The sequence below is a fragment of the Furipterus horrens genome, unplaced genomic scaffold (assembly GCF_987537825.1).
Source record: "Furipterus horrens unplaced genomic scaffold, mFurHor1.1.pri manual_scaffold_2, whole genome shotgun sequence".
Taxonomy (NCBI): domain Eukaryota; kingdom Metazoa; phylum Chordata; class Mammalia; order Chiroptera; family Furipteridae; genus Furipterus; species Furipterus horrens.
Genome location: NW_028327172.1, coordinates 48,677,283 through 48,696,460, shown reverse-complemented (window position 1 = coordinate 48,696,460; position 19,178 = coordinate 48,677,283). Strand labels below are relative to the sequence as shown.

Below are 19,178 nucleotides of genomic sequence, written 5' to 3'. Positions count from 1 at the left end.
GCCAGGAAGGGATGACCCTGGAGCCCAGGACCACCACCCCCAGCTCAGGGCTGGCCCCTCCCTCCCCTCTACCCAGACGGCCTGCACTGCCCAGGCCCCACATGGTGCCAGAGGAAGGAGCCCTGCCCTGTCACCCAGAACAGCCAGAAACCTAGTACAACGGAAATGGAAATGGGGAAGCAGGCATGCTGAGAGCTCACACTGTCCCTGCTGCAGCTGCCCAGCCACCATCAACTCCCAGCAAGCTCCACTCCAAGGCCAGGACTCCCCACAACCGAGCTTCCTGCTCCCAGCCCTGTCCCCTCCCCAATAGCCAGGCTCTGATATCCTGCCCAGGCTGTGGCGGCAGCCAGAGAGCTCCAGGTTTGTGCTCAGGGAGGGCAGGAACAGGCCCCCAGACACTAGAGTGAGGGGGTGGCTCAGGGCCCACTAGAGCCCGGGGTGGAAACCACGGGAAAGAGGACCTAAAGATATACTCAGAAATCCCCCCTGGCCCCTCAACACATCCCATTTTATGGGGAAATGAGGCTCAGAAAGGGCCAGAGACCTGCCCAGAGTCCCAGGGAAGACAGCCACAGGGTCAGGATGGAATCCAGGCCTCCCTGGCGGGCCCACTTTGGTTTTCTGTTCTCTCACCCAGGATCAGTGCTCTGACTGCAGCCCCAGGCCACTGACAGGCTCAATACTAGTTGCCTCATTCCCCACGCACTCGTCCTATTACAGATTACAGGACCGGAGGACCCAAAGGCCTAGCACTGACCCCAGCTGATGCTGTAGCTTCTCTAAAGTGGCCGCTGATGGGAGTTCCCAGCCCCCAAGGCCACCAGTCAGAGTTCTTCTCACCTTCAGAAAGATCTTGGTCTTGCCGATCTGCCAGTCATCATGGGTGCCCAGTACAGCCTCAGCCATGCGCTGGCATGTGCCCCGGAGGTCGTCCTGCAGGTGGGGGTGCACAAGGGAATGGACAGTTGGAAGGGCCACCTCAGTGTGCCTCCCAAGGCTAGGAGGCAAAGTTCTTGCTCCAGCTCTGCCCGACTGGCTGTGTGACCCCAAGGAAGAAGGTCCTGCCTTCTCTGACCCTCACCTTTGCTCTCAGCTCATCAGGATAACTGCCAGACCCTCCCCCACAACTAACGTCCCAGGCTCACTCAATAGCCCTGCTCACATGCCTTACACCACACGTGTGATGCTCATGCCCACCCCGCATGGCCATCAAGCCCTCGCTGTACTCTTCTACCTGACCCCCAGTTTTCCCAGCTGCACCTGAGGTGGCCAAGCTGATGTCAAGCGCAGCATACTGTCTCAATGAGAAAACAGGGCAGGCGCTTGCCCAGCTCTGTACCTGCTTGTAGGCCGGCTTCACGCCAGGCAGCAGCACTCGGTACCGTTCCACGAACTCCACGAAGCTGTAGCGGATGGGGTAGCCGGCCCGGCGGATCCGAATGGTCTCCATCATCCCGGAGTACCGCAGCTGGCGCACGCACAGGTGCCGGTCGAACAGCTGTCCAGAGCCGAGGGCGTCAGTCAGCCCTGCTCTGCATTTCCTCAGCCCCACACAAGCCCAGAGTGGCCGAGGCCACACAGAAGGTGAGGAGCAAAAGTGGGGCTGAACCTGGAACTGCAGTTCAAACCCACATCCTAGCAATAAATGAGACCCTCACAAGGGGTGAGCTGATGCTTTGCAGGCTCAGAGAAGAGACGGCTCAGTTCCCCCTCGGACATCAGGAGGGGGACATCCTGGAGGAGGCAGTCTTTGCTCTAATCCTGACAGGAGAGAAGGCACCCAAAGGGCAGGGCACGTGCAAAGGTGTGGAAGCCTGAAAGTGCAGGACTTGGTGCGGGACTTTGTAGTGAATGAGAAGCCTAGTCCACATCAAAATTATGATTGTGTGGGTGCTGGGCGCCTTGCACAGCTCCGGGGGTGCCCTTCATGTTACAGCCCTTGGGGATTTATAATTATTTAGACAACTTTCTGGCTGCTGACAGTAAAGTGCCTAATTGGCACAAAGTTGTTTCTGTGATGGCAGCAGGGCAGGGCCAGCCTGGGGTTCCTGGAGGGGCCCAGAAGGCCCTTAGGGGCCTGGCTAGGGAGGCAGCGGGGACTGACTGGTTAGATTTGCATTTGGGACTCTAGTATCTCACTGCAATGGAAGGAGCCTGGGCAGGAAGGCAGGAGGCAGGAAGGCAGGAGGGGAGTGAGGATGTCCTGCCACAGATGTGGAGGTCCAGGCTCGGAGAAGGGTCAGGGAGTGGCTGAGAGCAGGGAAGATGGTACCCAGCTGCCTCAGTGCCCTGGGCCTCCTGCTTTAGATAGAGAGCTTGCTGGAGCCGTCTTTGAATTTCACACTCCTTCAGACCTGGTCCTGAGCCCCAGGGGGACTGGTCAGCTCACTCTGGGGAATGTTTCCAGACAGGGGTGGGGGTGGGGGTGGGGGGCAGGGCCAGCGCACGGATGGCTGGCTTCCGTCACCTGTTTCCTCTCCCTACAGGCACTTTCCCTGACCCAGCCCTGGCCTCCCACCTTCTGTCCCACCCTAGACCCCTGGTGGGAGGGGGGCCGACCCCTCCCCCAGCCTCTGGAAAGATCCTTGTGGTAAACAACACACCCCAGGGCCCTGGAAGGAGACAGCGCTCAGTGAGGATTTGGGCTCTGCAGCCTTGAGCCCTTTAACCTCCTGGAGCCTCCAGTCCCACATCTCCAATGTGTGGCCCGTCACCCAGCCCCCCCACTGCCCCTCATGGCCCAGTCCCTCCATCACCACCCCCAGACTAGATCCAGGCTGGCCCTGTCCGTCAGGGCCACTCACCATGGGCTTCTTGAACTCGTTGGGCTTGATGCAGCGCACGAAGAAGGGCTGGCAGGCACCCAGGGTGCGCATCAGCAGCTCCAGCGACTTCTTGAACTGGCTGCTGAGTGTGGGCGAGCGCTTCCTGGTCTCGGCGCCCTGGGGGGATGGACCACAGAGATGGGAGTGGCCGACCTGTGCCCCTCCAGCACTCCAGGAAGGAAAGGGAGGAGGGGGAGGTCTGTGGGGTCAGAGCCTAAGAGAGAACAGTACAGGGCAGCAGGCTGCCCAGGCCCTTGAGGCTTTCCTGTGACCTGCCTGTTCCGGGCTGGAGCTTGGACCTCAGACGCAACCTCTCTAGGGAACCTCCTGGCACCTGAACCAGAAAGAGCGCTGCAGGGGGTCTGGGGAGCCCTGGGTTCCTGCCCCGGTGTGCTGGATAATTCTAGGCAAGGCACAGCCCTCTCTGAGTCTCCAGTCTCCCATTCCAGGAACAAACAGCACTGAGCCTTCCTTTCCTAAGTGGAAATAGTGCTGTCTCTCTAGCTGGCAGGGCTGCGATGAGGGATGGCACGGAGTATGTAAACAGCAATCTGGGAACCTGGGAGGCGGCAAGGGTCTGTGCCCTCCCCGCCCTGTGGGATTAGTGGGTTGGCAGTGGGCTGGGCCAATCAGTCTCCTAAGAAGCACACAGCTGGCCTCCCACTGCCTGACCCAACCCTCTCCGGGGGAGTACCACCCTGCCATGATGGAGTCTCCTCTCAGAACTTGTGAAATGAGGGGTTTGGGGGAGGACCTGAGTGGCAAACCATCAGCCTCAGACTGATACCCAGAAACAGGACATAGAAACCAGATTCTGTTCTGAGGCATGTTGATGTTATTGTTTCCCTGGCAATTTCTCTTCGGTGAGGATTTCTTGGGAATGAATTTGATTATCATTGTAAGACTTTATGCTTTAAATGGGACATAATTTAACTGATCTCCTGTTGGACCAAAAGCCAGGGGTGCAGATGTGGATGTGGGGGAGATGATGTGCCCCCGACTGAAATGAAACTTGCCGAAAAAGAGCAAACACTTGCTAGTCTGAAATTTGTCATGTTCTTCGTTTTAGTTTTATTTGTTTTTTTGTTTTTATTTAGGTGTTTTATTTTATTCTAAGGTTTTGCCAAGGGAAGCTGGCCATATTCACGTTGGAGTAGCATGAATGTCAGGGCTGCCCCCAGCCCTGACCCAGAAGCAGCACTGGGTGAGCCCACTTGGAGGGTGAGCTGTCCAGGTTGGGCTGTGCCCAGGCAGTGTTAGAGCCCCTGCCATAAGCACACACACAGCACACAACTCACACACAGAGACATAGTACACACATACAATGCATTCAGCACAAAACTCACACAATACAGACACAGCTCACAAACAGCACACATATATAATACACACGCAGCACACATATTGTGCACACAGAGCACACCTGCATGGACACAGTGCATATATACATACACAGCACATACAAGCACAACACAATGGGATACAACATACACATAGTACACACAGACACATAAAGCATACACACAGCACATATACGCAACACACACACAACACACCCCTACTTTGGTTTTGATCATCACCCTGGACCTGTGTTTAGCCTGTCTTTCCTGCTGGGCTGCAAGCCCCGTGAGGACAGGTGGGCCTGTCTTGTTTACTGCTGTGCCTGGGGCCTGGCGCAGTAATGGTTAACAGCACTGCTGAACTGAAGTGGTGCTGAACAGGCTCCAAGTGTCCACAGGCTCCCCAAAATTGTCCACCTTCCCATGGCTCCAGTCAGAAATTTAGGAAGCATCCCAACTCCTCCTTGCTCATATCCAATAGGTCAGCCTCTTCTCGACTCCCCCTCCAGAAGAGACCCAGCGTCTGACTCCTTACCACCTACTCCACTGCCAGCCTCGTCCAAGCCACCCGCATGGCTCTCTCAGATAATGACAACACCTCCAAACTCGTCTCCCTGCCTCTGTTGCCCGCAGTCCACAGCGCCCTCCACACAGCAGGCTGAGAGGCTGTCCAAATGCAGCCCAGTCAGACCTGCCCTGCTCAAAACTTTCCAACGGCTCCCCAGTTCGCTCAGCATAAATGCTGAGGTCCTGGTGGGACCGACGATGTCCCACAGATGTGGTCCCAGGGCTGCTGGTCTCTCCACCACCCCGCTCACTCCCTCCAGCCAGCCCAACCCCGTGCCCTCCATACGATGCACCAGGCAGTTTAGGGCTCCAGAAGCACAGTGGGGCTTTGCACTTGCCCTTCCCTCTCCCTGCAATGCTCTTCCTCCGTGATGCAAGTGGCTGGCTTTCTCACCTCCTTGTCAACGTCTCTGTAAGGCCTTTCCTGGCCCCCTATTCAAAATTGCAGAGCCCCACCATCAGCATGCCTTACTCCCTGACTTTTCTCCATATCATGTGTCACCACCTGACATACTATATACTGTACATATTTTTTTACTTAACTATTTCCCCTTCTGCTAGAATGTAAGTTTCATGCGGACAGAAAATTTTTTCTGTTTTGCTCACTATTATGTCCTCAAGGCATAGGACAATGCCTGGCATATAACAGACACTAAACAGTATTTATGACTGAATCAAGGAGCGAGTGAACGGGGCTGTGGAGCCTCAGGGTCTGCTCTCACTTTCCCTGCCACCTGATTTGGCTTCCTGTCATGGAAGGGGAAGGTGGTCCTTTCTGATAATCCTTGTCTTCTGGGTTAATCTGAAGATATTTAGGGAGGGGAGGGGGATAAAGGCGGAAGTGAAAAGTCCAAAAGTCAACGTTAAACAACTCACAGACAGGATCTGAGGGGCAGGCATCAGGGCGTGATGTGTGCAGGCAGGAGAAGCCGCCTGCACACGGAGTGAACAAAGCGTCCTGTGGACTCAGGGCACCGGTGACATCTGACTGGGGTTAGACATTAATATGGGTGCTCAGTGCCCTGGAGGAACTGCCGTCCTGTGGCTCAGCTGATCTCTGCAGCAGCAATGGCTGGGGCGGGGCTGCCCAGGCCGCCTGGGGAGGCAGACACCAGAGCAAGGATGGGAAGTCAGGGGTGGGGGCCTGCACAGGACGTGAGTTCAGATGACAGGGGTCGAAGGCATCTGGGCCTCCACCCTGAGGAAAGCACTGCAGCCAGTCCTATCAAATAAACCGTGACTTTGCACTTCACCAAGCTGATTTCATTGTTCCTTTATCAGAGCTATCATATTTCTGCAGTTACAACGCATTTTCTCTTTCCTAGAGGTGATGCTTACAGAGACAGCAGAGTGCAGTGAAAAAGAGCAGGGACTTGAAAACCTCACTTTAGCCCTCACTTGGAGGTGACCTTGGACAAGTCCCTCTACCCCCCTGAGACAGACCTGGATCAAATCCCTGTACGTCACAAGCTGTGTGAGCTCGAGCAAGCCACCAGGCCTCTCTGGGCCCCAGCTTCTTCAGCTGTAATGGGGGGCCATGGCAGTCACTCACACGGTTGCTGTGGGCAGTGAATGGGGTGAGAAATACAAGTGCAGAGCTCACAGCCTGGCCAAGAAGAGTAGATGCCATTGGTTTCATGTCTGTCACTGCTGTGTCTAATTCTGTGCTTCAAACGCTCCCTCAGGAGTGGGCCATTTCTGGAGACCTTGGGGTCTTACGTTTGGATGGCTCCACGGTTCCGCAACAAGGGGGTCTAGTCCCAGGGTCCAGGGGAAGGACCTCAGAACAGGAAACTTCCTGGAGAGACCCCCAGGTGCCTCCAGATACTCTGGGATGAGAGGAGAAGGGCGGGAGGGGAATGCGGGTTCAGTGCTGTTCCAGGACTACCTCAGACCAGAGAAGCGGACAGACCTGAGGTGTGGGTGGGCTGGGCTAGCGGACAGGAGAGGGGAGAATGAGCCCAGAGGCACACCTGCCTCTTGGCTGCCCCGACCCTGTGATAGGTGGGTCAGGTGGGACTGCTGGGGGCTGGTGCTTCAGGTGCCTGGGGCCCCCTTCTGGTAGTGGCCCTACATTCACCCTGTCAACCGACTGAGCCACAATGCAGGCCTGGGGGGTGGGCTACCAGGGCTGATCCACCGGCACAGGAGAGGCCACCATCCAGATACACACCTGCTCCCGGCGTGAGGGCGCCCTGCGCGGCCGCTGTGCACTCAGGGATTGTTTCGGAGCTCTAGGAGGTGCTGGGCAGCAGGGGAGGCCAGGCACTTAGGGAAAAGGGGGGGCTCAGCATTAAGACCAAAGGTGGGAGGATGGCAGTATAAGTCAGAGAGGAAATTAAGGATTGAGAAGAGAAAAGGGAAGCAAAGGAGATGGCAGAGCACGTTTGGGACCTAAAGCATCTTGGGAGTCATGACCTGAAGGTGCTGGTCATGGGCACAGGGGATGTGCTGTGCCTAAGGGGGTCCTGGGAGGATGACTTCTAGCACCAGCTCCCCAGGATGCTGACTTGGGGTGAGCCACACCCCATCTCTGAGCTTTCGATCTGCACAATGCAGAAAATACTACCTGCCCGTCCTACTCTACAAGGTTATCAGAGGATCTGGCCAAGGTGCAGACAGAGACACACTCAGCAGGGCCTGGGGGCGGAGCTGGCCTGGGTGCCCCTTGGGAGACAAGGGTTTGGTCCCAGCTCTGCCCCTGGTTCATGGGGTAGCTGAGCAAGGCTTGCCTCTTTTTCTAGGACTCAGTTTCCTTCTTTCAGAAACTGAGATGCCTGCAGTACACACAATTCAAAAAACAAAAACAAAACCATGCCACAAACCACTCCACCAAAAAAAAGAAAAAAGAAAAAAAACACTCAAAAAAAAAAAAAAAAAAAAAGAGAAGCAGCCGGCCCTCTCCCCAAGCCTCAGTGTCACGGAACCAAGGACACAGCCTAGTCCCAGGGGCCGCTGAGGCCACTGGGTCTTTACCTTCACAGAAGCTGCCGACTGGCGGAGAGTGCCCGATGAATAACCACAGAGAAACTATCCCAGGAACCACAGTGCAGGGCGAGAGGGGGGAGGGGCAAGGAGAACGTGGCGGGTCAGAAACGGAGGCCAAAGCCCACCAGGGAGAGAAGAGGACCCTCAGGGCAGAGGTCCGGGCTCCTTGGGGCTGGGGGCCTCAGAGGCACCTGGATGGGCACCAAGGGGGCAGCGGCCCTGCCCTCCCTCGGAGCCCCTCTGTGACCCTCCAAGAAGCCATGGAACAGGAGGAAGCAGGAGATAAAAAGGTATGTGATCCTGCAGGAGAAAGCCCACCAGTCTGCCACTCTAGGGACAAAGGAAATAGAAGGGGGGACACTCTCCACCCTTGTGTGGGGTCCAGGGCTGGCGCAAATATATCCTTTGTGCCATTTCCCTGAACGCCCACAGCCACCCGCGTCCTGGAGGCTGGTGGTGCTCCCTTGGCCTGAGCTCCCTATTAGCAGAAGGAGGTCCAAGTCAGGGGGCGGGGGGAAACTCCCATGGTGAACTGAGTCTTGATCAGGCTCTGCTCTGTGACCTCTCTCAGGTGTGACCCTTCTCTGGGCCTTGCATCCCACCCGCACACCCCCAATCAATATAAGAGGACCAGATGGGAGGATCTTAGAGGCCCCCTCACATCCCTCCTAGAACACAGGAAAGCACTGTCCCGACTCTGCAGCCAGAGGAACTCAGCTGACGGTGTTGGGCAAGGGTTGCCTCGACACCACCCCTGCTTCTGGGGACCCTTCCTGCCCAGTAGAAGCCCTGCCCTGACGTTACCATGGCGACGTCAGCCTGGAAGATCTGCTTGATGAACTTGTTCCTGGAGGAGTGGACCAGCTGGATGATGTCTCCATGCAGGGTGTCCCGGTTCTTCTCCAGGAAGCCTGGGCAGCGGCAAAGAGCAGTCACACCTCCCAGCCCCGGTGGCCTCTACCTGACAAGACTCTACCCCACCCCAATCATCCCCAAAGGCCAGAGGACTCCCCAGATTCACCTAATTCACCCACATCCATGTTCCAGTGGGGGACACTGAGGCCCGGAGAGGATAGCAGCTGGCCCAAGGCCACAGAGAAAGTGAAGGCAGAGACAGAACTGGAGCTCCATCTACCTACCCTCATAGCCCTCCTCTTCCAGTCTGGTCAGAGAGAAGGGCAGGAGGCCTGTCCCCAAGGGCAGTGGGGCACCTTCCTGACTGCACCACCCCAATGCCTGAAATGCCAGCCTTAGCCTTCTAAACAAAAGTGTCAAAGGCCCTTATCAAGTAAGTGTGTCATCTGGGAGAGAATACATGTTGATCTGGTACTAGCTAATAGTAAAAAAAATTAACTAAAAATAGCTTGCCCCCCACCACCGCTGGAGATGTGAGACAAGCAAGAATTATCTTCTCATCCCACAAGGGAGTAAACCAATGTCCAGAGAAGCTAAGCAAGGTGCCTAACACCACACAGCAAGCTGCCGGCAGAGTTAAAACTCAAACCCTGGACCACTGGTGCCGGCCCAGAGAAGCTCCCCTGTACCACACAGACCCCAGAGAAGGCTGCCATTCCCAGGATTGGGGAGTTAGGAACTGGTAAGTGGGAGGCCTTGGTAGGGTGGGCCAGGATACGGGTGCCCAAGGGCTGGGGATGCCTGAGGAAGAGGGGCACTGCAGAGGAGCAGCACCCCGACCCTGCAGGACTCAGGCTGCCCTGGCTGGTAGAGGGCCCAGAGACCCAGTGCTGGGCTGCCCTCCAGTGTCAGAGGAGGGGTGAGCTGCAGGAAGCACTTGGTAGTAGAAGGGTGTGGTCTGGAGTTGGGATAGAATTGTAGAGCTCTAACTAAAGCTCTATGACAGGCTCACACGGGACACTAGGAATGTCCCCTCTGGGCCTCAGCTTCATCTGTCAGGTGGGAATGACAGTACTCATGAGCTGTTGCTTCTCTTCAAATCACCCAACACCATCCCCATCAAAAATGAAGTGCTGGATTAAAACAGGACTTCATGAACCAGAAAATGCTCGTAGAATTCCTTAAAGCAACTCAAAACTAGTTAATGATGTTAGGCAAGTCATTTCACTCTCTGGGCCTCAGTTCACAAATCCATAACAATGGATGACCCTCATGTTCCCTCCAGAATGAATAGTCTGTAATTCTACAACTTCATGTATAGTTCACTCAATCTTCCTTTCTGTAACCTCAGCAACAGGAAGCCTGGTACATACCAGATGCTCAGGGAATGTCGGTTGAACTGAACTGAAAAATGCAATCCTCAGTGACTCCACACAAAGGAACCACTGGTTTGCCCAACAGTCTCAAACTTAACATTGGCTTTTTTCTTTCTAACAGCAGGGTGGGAGCGCACCGCCAATATTTTAAAGGGGACTGAGCAGCCTTCAGATCCCATCCCCGCAGCATGGCTCACTGATACGCTTTACTGCCTCTGGACTAACACAGCAAGGACATACTAAAGCACTGGCTCTTTGCTTATTTTGAATTTCACTGCCTTGGGCTGTGGGTGGAACCCTGTGGGGCTGCAGGTCAGGAGCTCAGTGTAGACACATCCCACAACTGAGGCCCACTGGAGGCTGGCCCTTGACACCAGGTGGAAGGGTGGAGCTGACTAGGATAGTCTGCAGGCTTTTGAAACCCTGTAAGAATTCCAAATGGGGTCAGCCTGTGTTCTGACCTTCTTCTCGACTTCTGGCTTGAAAATGAACCCAAACGCATGTCCCAGGGGGAAAGAAGTGCATCCCCTTCAAAGCTCACACTTGGTCTGGTTGTTGAGTCTTGGTGGGTAACAGGGCTGGTTCTAGGCCTGGCTTTGCATCCAATGGGCTCCGTCAGGTAGGGACAGTTAAAACCCCCTGTGAGCCTCAGTTTGCCATCTGTACAAAAGAGCATAGTGCCCACCGCAAAGAATTGAAAGCAGGAACTCAAACTTGTACACCATGTTCACAGCAGCATTTGCAATAGCCAAAAGGAAGAAACAACTCAGATGCCCATCAGCAGACGAAGGGATAAATTAAAAGGTACAAACCTTGAGGACATTACGTTGAGTGAAATAAGCCAAACACAAAAGGACAAATATTGTATGATTCCACTTACATGAGGTTCTTCTAACAGTCAAACACATAAAGACAGAAAGGACAATACAGGACATCAGAGGCTAGAGGGGGGACAGGGAGTTTAGTGGGTGCAGAGCTTCTGTTCGGGGTGATCGCTAGGCTCTGGAAATGGACAGGGATGATGGTTGCACTATATTGTGAATCTACTTGTCACTGAAGTGTAGAATTAAAAATTGTTAAAATAGTAAATTTTATATTATATATATTTTACTATAATTTTTAAAATTAAAATCATTGATCCCAACGTTTCCCCTCTGTATTCCAGGACCCTGGTGTCTCCGTCCTGGGCCGGAGGAGGGTAAGGGAGGGAGGGGTACAAAGGGACGGCCGCCCAGCCAGACCACCTGTACCTTGACTCTCATAGTAGACGACACCGGCAAAGTGGTTGATCCCGAACTGGGTCTCGTAGTCGTTCTTGGGAGGAATATAGTTCGCGTTGACCTTGTGCTGGGAGTTCAGCTTATGCAGCATGGTGGCGTCTGTGCCCTGTGGGAACCAAGCGGCAGCGGTCGGCCCACCTCTCCCTCCTTCCCGCTCTCCACTCCCCTCACTCTCCACCACACTCCACTGCCTGTCCTGACCTTGTCGCACCCCCTCTTCTGTCTTTCCCAGAGCTTCCCTCCCATTATTTGTAGCCCACTCAGGAGCTCTGTGGGCCTCTGTCCCCATCTGTTAAGTGGACGAAATGGAACAACACAACAGGAATAGTGCATTCCAGTTTGGAAAACCTATTCCTCAAAGTAAAATCTTAGGAGCAGTTCCTCCCCTGCCCCAAGACAGTTGGTGTCTGGAACACCTATTCTGTGCCAGCTGCAGGCTTAGATCTTCACCATTTGGTGCAGGACCCAATGGAGTGTAGGCGATTTCCAAATGTCCCATGAATGCACTTGAACTGGCCCCAGAGCCACGCTGAGTAGCAGGTGTCATTAGCCCCACTTTGCAGATGAGGAAAGCTGAGGCTCAGTGCAAAGGATCCCCTCTGCCACACGCCCACCTTGGGGAACTTGCTCTCCTCGTCGATGAGGGAGATGATGTTCATGGGCTTGTTGGCGATCATGTCCAGGGCGTCCTGGTTGTCGGTGAATTCAATGTGCAGCCAGTCGATGCTCTCCAGGTCATACTCCTCCTGCTCCAGCTTGAACACGTGCCGCACGAAGAACTGCTGCAGGTGCTCATTGGCGAAGTTGATGCAGAGCTGCTCGAAGCTGGGGGAGGGGTGCAGAGGGGACATGGGGCACGAATGGGTGTTGTTGAGGCCCTGCCTGCCACTCAGGGGCCACCTCTGCCTCCTTGTGCAGCGTGCCCTTGGGCACATTGATCCCATCAAGGACTCTCCAGCCTCTGAGGTTGGGGCAAGATTGTCAAGGCAAACCACTCTGTGTGCAGGAGAGGACACCAGGGCCCAGTGAGAGCAAAGCACTGCCCAAGGTCACTTATGAGTCAGAGGGAGTTAAGGCTAGGGTCTGGGGTTCAGGACCCCCAGTTCAGGACCCTTTCACCTGCATGACCAAGTTCTGTGGGGAGGGCTAGCAGGTGGCCGGCCTCTAGCCCCCTGGCAGAGCACCTGGGGTCCAGGGGAGAACCAAGGAGCTGGGAGGTGGGCCTTCGGAGAGATCCGTACTGTCAGTGGGACCTGGGAAGGGGGCCAATGAGGTCTGAAAGCAGAGGCTTGACAGCTGGCATCTCTGAGCCACCAACTCAGCGCTCGCCCAAGTGACACTCCGTGTGTTCAGTGTGGGTGTACTGGTGAGGCTGGGGGGGTGGGTACTCTGAGACATCCAGATATTACAGGAATTGAAGTGACTTGCCAGAGGTCACATAGCGAGGAAGGGGGCAGGCATGGCTGCTTACCACTTGAGCTCCATCTAGGCCTGCTCCATCTGTCTGCCCCACACATGGTCCCCCAAAGAGTGTGGGACCCCAAGCATGGCCAAGACCCCTATCTCAGCCTTAGCTCACCAGCCTCAAGGTACCTGCAGCTCAGACACCGGGCAGATCAGCTGGCCTGGAGTGTCCTTGACTATTTAAGAGCCTCCCACCCCAGCCCCAGCCCCACACTCCTTTCCTGGGCTGGCCTCAGCTGTCCCTGGGGACTGGGGAGAATGGGAAGGAAGGAGAGAAGCCCCACCAGGATGAGTGGAGTCAGATTTTCCAGTGGCCTGGCAGGGTGTGTCTGGAACCCACTAAATGTAGTTTAAAGGGGCAGATGTGACATTTCTTATGTCCGTGATGGGGAAGAAAATTCCTACAGGGCAGAGTCCCACACGTTACCTGTTCACAGCAAAATTCTCAAACCCAAAGATGTCCAGGAGGCCAATGGACCGGCGAGAGTTCTTCACTTCCTGGGAGGGGGGCTTGTAAATCGCGGCATTGATCTTGTCTACAATCCACACGAAGAGTCGCCCGTAGATCCCCTGAGAGGCAGGCCGGCTGCATCAGCCGCTGGGCCCCGCCACAGCCTCCCGGGGAGACAGGCCAGGCTCCTGAGCCCCTTCCATGGGACAGCATGCTCTGAAGCCCCCAAGCCTTTACTCAAACTATTTCCTCTGCCTGGACCACCCTTTCCTGCTTGAACAATTCCTACTCATTTTTCCAAGCTTCCCCAAGAAACCATCCCTGACCTCCCAGATTGGGAAGGAGCCCTCCTCTGGGCTCCCAGTTCTCCATCCTTCTCTGACTCCCCATCAGCTCTGAGTATCTCGAGGGTCCCAGAGCCCAGCACAGGGCCTACAGCAGGGAGGGGTGCAATGGGCAGCAAACGTGTGGCTATGGAAACAGGCAGGATTCAGTGCCCTCCTTCTCTGACCCAGCCCCTCTTCAGTGTCTTCCTTGAAGAGACCAGAGAGGGTGTCCCCTGGGCTGAGAATAGCACAGGAGACAGTGCCCCAAGAATATGGCCCAGCACGAGGCCCTAAGAGCTGGAGATCAAAGCAGGCTAGAGTGGAGGGTCTGAGGGGACCAGACCTGGCAGGGCTCCTGGAGGGCACAACTCCCAGCCCTGTGGGACTCAGGGGAAGGCAGACTCTTGCCCAGGCCCCAGAGAGAGCCAATGGCCAGAGCCAGTGCCCAAGGGCAGGCCAAGATCGCGGCCCCAATGTCCACCAGCTCCTGCCCATCAACAACCCATCCTCCCAAGGGGCGGGGAGAGCAGGCAGTCACGGCACAAACCCACCTTGACAAAGGCATCGCGAACATCCAGCGCCTGCTCCCTGCTGAGCGGGGTGGACACCGTCTCCCCACGGGTGATGAGGGTGCGGCTGGTCAGGCAGTTCATCAGGTTTGGGGGGTTCACCTGGTGGGTTGGCATCCAGGTACTCACACAGCCACCCGCCAGGTGACCCCACCCTAGAACCCCACCAGACCTAGAACCCCTCCCCTCCCACTTCCCAACCAGGTCTCATTCAGACTGTTTCTCCCCTAAGGATGACCTTCCCCATGGCTCTACGGCCAAATTCTTCCCAACCATCAAATCCTATCCAAACACTGCCACCCTCTGTCAGCTCCCTCCTGTCCCTGCCAGCATGTTACCCATCCCTCCCAGGACTGGCTCTGACTCTAGCTTTATTCACTGCAGTGTTCCAGCCCAGCAGAGTCTCATAAGTGTTTCCTAAAAGACTGACTGACTCACTCAGGGCCCCCAACCCTGGTCCCATGAGCCTCCACTGTCCCCAGGAACAGCTGGGCTAAGACAGGCAGTGTGGCTCCCAAGCTCTAGGCTCTACTCCTCCTAGGAGACCTGTGCCCAGCCCAGATCCTGTACACAGAGGGTTCTCAATGCTGAATTTCTAGAACTTTCCCAAGCAGAGGCTCCACATGCCCAGCCCCTGAACCTGAAGTCAAAACTGTCCCTCTGAGAGAAACAAAAGCAGCCATGGGGACAGAAGGTCAGGCACTGACCTCGAGCAAGGACGCAGCTGTGGCCAGAGACGGGGAGAAGAGGACCTCGCAGGCATCCAGGTTTTCAAATGTTCGGGCTGTCAGCAGTAAGAGGGTGCAGCGTGAGGCAAGGGAGAGTGGGCATGGGAGCCAGGGGGCAGTCTAAGGGGGCCAATGCCAGCCCTGCTCTCAGGGGGCTACTCTGTCCACAGAGGATATCATACGTGATTAAATCCTTCTCTGGGCCAATGTATGTTTGATGAATGTTCTCATCACGAACTATGGGCACTATGAGCATGGAAACCGTGTGTGTCTGGGCCCCCAAGCAGCAGACACTGGCAGTCATGCCCCTCTCCCCTGATCTCCACTCTAGACTATGAGACAGGTATTTTGCACTTGCTTAGCTTAGTGCCTGATGCTACCTGTCCTTCCCCACAGGTGCCCTGAAGCCCCTGCTTTCTCACGCCTCGGAGCCTTTGCACAAACTCTTCCTACAGCCTGGTATGCCCTTTCTCCAGGACCCTCAGTCTTTTAAGACTCACTAGACTATGGGCTCCTTAGACCTGGGATTATTCATTCATTCAGTAAACACATTCTCCCAGAGGGACATTTGTGATGTAAGCTCAGACTCTTACTTTGTGTAGGGGCCATGCTAGGTACAAAGGGCAAGAGCAAAGTGGGACTGGGTGCCTGCCTTAGAGGACCACCTCCCAGCCTGGGACATAGTAGGTGCTCAGGGAGTGTTAGCTGAGTGAACATGTTCCCTTTCCTGGTCTTTCCCCTTTCCTGAAGATGGCTATTTAGTCACTCCCATCTTAGTATGAGTTAATTTAAAAATTTACCCTCTCAGACTTCTGGCCAAGATGGAGGCTTAGACAGACATGCTGAATCTCCCTCCACAACTAAGAAGGAATACAACTACCTCAAAACTAGAGACAACCAGAAGTTCCAGAAAATCGAGCTGCATGGAAGTCCAACAAATGAAGATATAAAGAAGAAATATTCATCCAGACAGGTAGGAGGGGCAGAGCCAGGGCGAAGAGGACGCAGTGTGGTGGCAGCAGCATGGCAGGCCAGCAGAAAGTGCAGTCAAACATTTTTAAAAGCCAAGAAGAACACCTGGAGAGCGCTCCCAGCACCAGACCAGACCGCACAGCTCATGGTTCCAGTGCTGAGGAAAATAAAGCCTCATTGCTTCTGACTGTGTAAACCAGTGGGGGTTGGGGTGGAGGCAGAAACTGATGGTCTCTCAGCAGATGCACCTGTTTAAAGGGCCCCCACTATCCTAGAACGTCTGCAGACCCATCCACTCTGGGAACGATGGCCAGGACAACAGCTAGAGAGGTGCCAGTCCCATACAGAAGTGGAAGAAGTACCTGGAAAAGGGGCAAGTGCTGAGCAAGCAGCATTGTTCCCTCTCAGACCCCTCCTCCACACACAGCACGACAATGTGGTGAAACTGATCACCCTGTACTGACGAATACCTAAAGCTCCGCCCCTTATAACATCACAGGTGTGATAACTCTACCTAAGACACAGAGGCAAACAAACACAGGACCCTGTCAAGATGAGGAGAGAAGTATGGCCCAAAAGAAGGAACGGATCAAGGTTCCAGTGGGAGAACTAAGTGATGAGGAGCTAGCCAACCTAACAGATGCAGATTCAAAACACTGGTGATAAAGATGCTCACAGGCTTGACAGATATGCTTAAGTATAGCAAACACATAAGGGAAGTAGTGAAGGCTATGCTAAATGAAACGAAGGAAAATCCACACAAAACCAATGGTGAAGAGAAGGAAACTGGGGTTCAAATCAATAATTTGGAATGTAAGGAAGAAAAAAACAGTCAACCAGTACAGAATGATGAAACAAGAATTTAAAAAAATGAGGAGAGGCTTAGGAACCTGTGGGACAACTTTAAACATACCAACATCTGAATCATAGGGGTGCCAGAAGGAGAAGAGGAAGAGCAAGAAAGCGAAAGCTTATGTGAAAAAATAATGAAGGAAAACGTCCCAAATTTGGGGAGGGAAATAGACATACTAGTCCAGGAAGCACAGAGAGTCACAAACAAGCTAGACCCAAAGATGACCACAGCAAGACACATCAGAATTAAAATTCCAAAAGTGAAAGATAAAGAGAGAATCTTAAAAGCAGCATGAGAAAAGCAGAGAGTTACCTTCCAAGGAGTGCCCATAAGACTCTCAGTTGATTTCTCAAAAGAAACATTGCCAGCAAGAAGTATTCAAAGTGATGAAAAGCAAAGACCTACAACCAAGACTACTCTATCCAGCCAAGCTATCACTTAGAATGAAAGGGCAGATAAAATGCTTTCCAGACAAGGTAAAGCTAAAGGAGTTCATCATCACCAAGCTTATTATATGGAATGTCAAAGGGACTTACTTAAGAAAAAGAAGATCAACACTATGAACATTAAAGTGACAACAAACTCAGAACTATCAACAACAGAATCTAAAGAATAAGAACAAAAACAAACTAAGAAAACAACCAGAACAGGAACAGAATCATAGGTGTGGGGATCATTTGCAGGGTTATTAGCTGGTGCAGGGACTAAGAAGCATAATCTGTTGGTACAAAATAGACAGGGGGAAGTTAATAATATAGGAAAGGGTGAAGCCAAAGAACTTATATGCACGACCCATGGACATGAACTAAGAGGGGTGGGATTGCTGGAGGGAAGGGGGGTACTGGGAAAAGGGGAGCAAAAGCAAAAGAAATTGGGACAACTGTAACAGCATAATCAATAAAATATACTTTTAAAAAAGTTACCCTCTCTCCAAGACAGCTGACCTTAAAGAAGAAACCAGATTTGGAAGTGGTCTTAAAGGGCCTATAGTCAACCCCCATTGCACTTTATCTGTGCACCTCTATGGTGGAATTTCAGCCCAGTGAAACCACACCTGACACTGGCAGATCTGCTCAAATCCACCACAGGTGAGTTCTCCCTAAGAGGGGACCTGCTGTGACAGAACCTGAACTACCTGTACCCCCTGGACAGAGAGGCGTCATGCTGCCCTGGGATCTAGTGCCAGGCTGGGGTGAGTGGAGCGCCATTCAGGCCCCTCACCCTCGTACTGCAGGTTGCCCAGGTGCAGGATGGAGGCCAGGAGCTTCGAGATCTCCCAGTTCTCAGTGTCGGTGAACATGAGCACTTTCATGGCAGAGCGGATGTTGGCATACTCCTGGCTGTCCTCCCGGCCCTCGCAGGTTATGCAGTTGCCCTGGGAGGCAGAAGTGGGAGAGTTGGGGCAGGAGGGCATCAGGGAGAGCCCCAGGGAGGCAGTGCCTAAGCCGCAGTGCCCTCGCTGCCAAGCCAAGCCAAGCCAGCTGGGGGCTCCAGGCACAGCGAGCGCTGTGACTCCTCCGGAAAGTCTAGAAAGCTCCTACCTAGGCTTCTCAAGAACACATTTCCTGTACCAGGAACCCTAAGTGCCTGTTTTCCCATGAGTAAGAGGGGCTAGGTCACTGATGCCAGGCCTGGTCCATCGCCCTTTCAGGCAGTCACAGCACCAAGGCCCTACTGTGCTCCCCCAATCCACCCATGGCCACCTGCCCTCAGGGACTTGAACCCCTCACCAGGAGCAGCTGGGGATGGAAGGAGCATTGACAGGGCCTGTCCCACTGTGCGTGCCTGTAAGGCCTGTGTGTGTGTGTGTGTGTGTGTGTGTGTGTGTGTGTGTGTGTGTGTGAAAGTGTGCCAGGCCAGCCAGCTACAGGAAGTGTCCAGGAAAAGTCGTTACACCTACAACACACACACATGCACGCACATGCACATGTACCTTTGTTGTCCCACATCCCTCAGGTGCCATTGCCCACAATTGTGTCCATGTGGCTCAGCCCAGCCCAGCTCCAGGCAACCAGCAAGAGGGTCTCCCACAGACTAGGGAAGCTGGTGTTCCTGAGCCAGCCTGCCGTGTGCATGGCCACCGACCTAGTTTTGGGTAGCAGCAAGGGTCCCGGGGTCCACTTCTCCTTCGTGGCCTGCCAGCAGCAAGAGGCTGGCACCAGAGCCTGCAATTGGCTAGCCCTGGAGTATGCAGCCACAGCGACCTGAACCCTACACTCCTGGGGGGCTGGCAGAGGCCCCAGCTTCATGTCCTCAAAGACTTAACTAACACAGCATAAGTGCAGAGGCGGGTTTGTGTGCGTGTAGACATGGGTGTGTGTGTCTACGTGTCCCTGGGTCTGGGACATCCACACACATTTAGGAACGTGTGTCTGTAGTGAGCATTTGTCTAGATGTGTGCAAGTGGGTATGTGCCCAAGTGGGGCACAGGCCTTATGACACACACAAGGCCAGGGTGGGCAGGGCAGATGAGGGGACAGGAGAAAACCCACTCGGAAATTCCCATCCACTGGGCCTGGAGCTGGGGAGCGGGTGGGTGGGCTGCCCTGACCTCACTGGGATGGATGTCGCCCTTCCTGGA

General features: G+C 54.3%; 1 protein-coding gene across 4 annotated transcripts in view; it reads right to left on the bottom strand.

The window, feature by feature from the left end:
• The window catches only part of MYO7A (myosin VIIA), a 68,971-nt gene that overhangs the window by 33,058 nt on the left and 16,735 nt on the right, over positions 1-19,178 (bottom strand). For 3 of the 4 annotated variants that reach the window (XM_090265673.1, XM_090265678.1, XM_090265686.1), the window contains exons 7-16: positions 17,819-17,972; positions 14,752-14,828; positions 14,027-14,146; positions 13,126-13,268; positions 11,849-12,059; positions 11,205-11,340; positions 8,528-8,634; positions 2,808-2,945; positions 1,343-1,501; positions 844-936 (exon numbers count right to left, since the gene is read on the bottom strand). In XM_090265673.1, the coding sequence (XP_090121799.1) occupies positions 844-936; positions 1,343-1,501; positions 2,808-2,945; positions 8,528-8,634; positions 11,205-11,340; positions 11,849-12,059; positions 13,126-13,268; positions 14,027-14,146; positions 14,752-14,828; positions 17,819-17,972 (1,338 nt within the window). Of the gene's footprint in view, positions 1-843; positions 937-1,342; positions 1,502-2,807; positions 2,946-7,711; positions 7,766-8,527; positions 8,635-11,204; positions 11,341-11,848; positions 12,060-13,125; positions 13,269-14,026; positions 14,147-14,751; positions 14,829-17,818; positions 17,973-19,178 lie in introns of all 4 variants that reach the window. The other variant, XM_090265669.1, reaches the window with a different exon arrangement.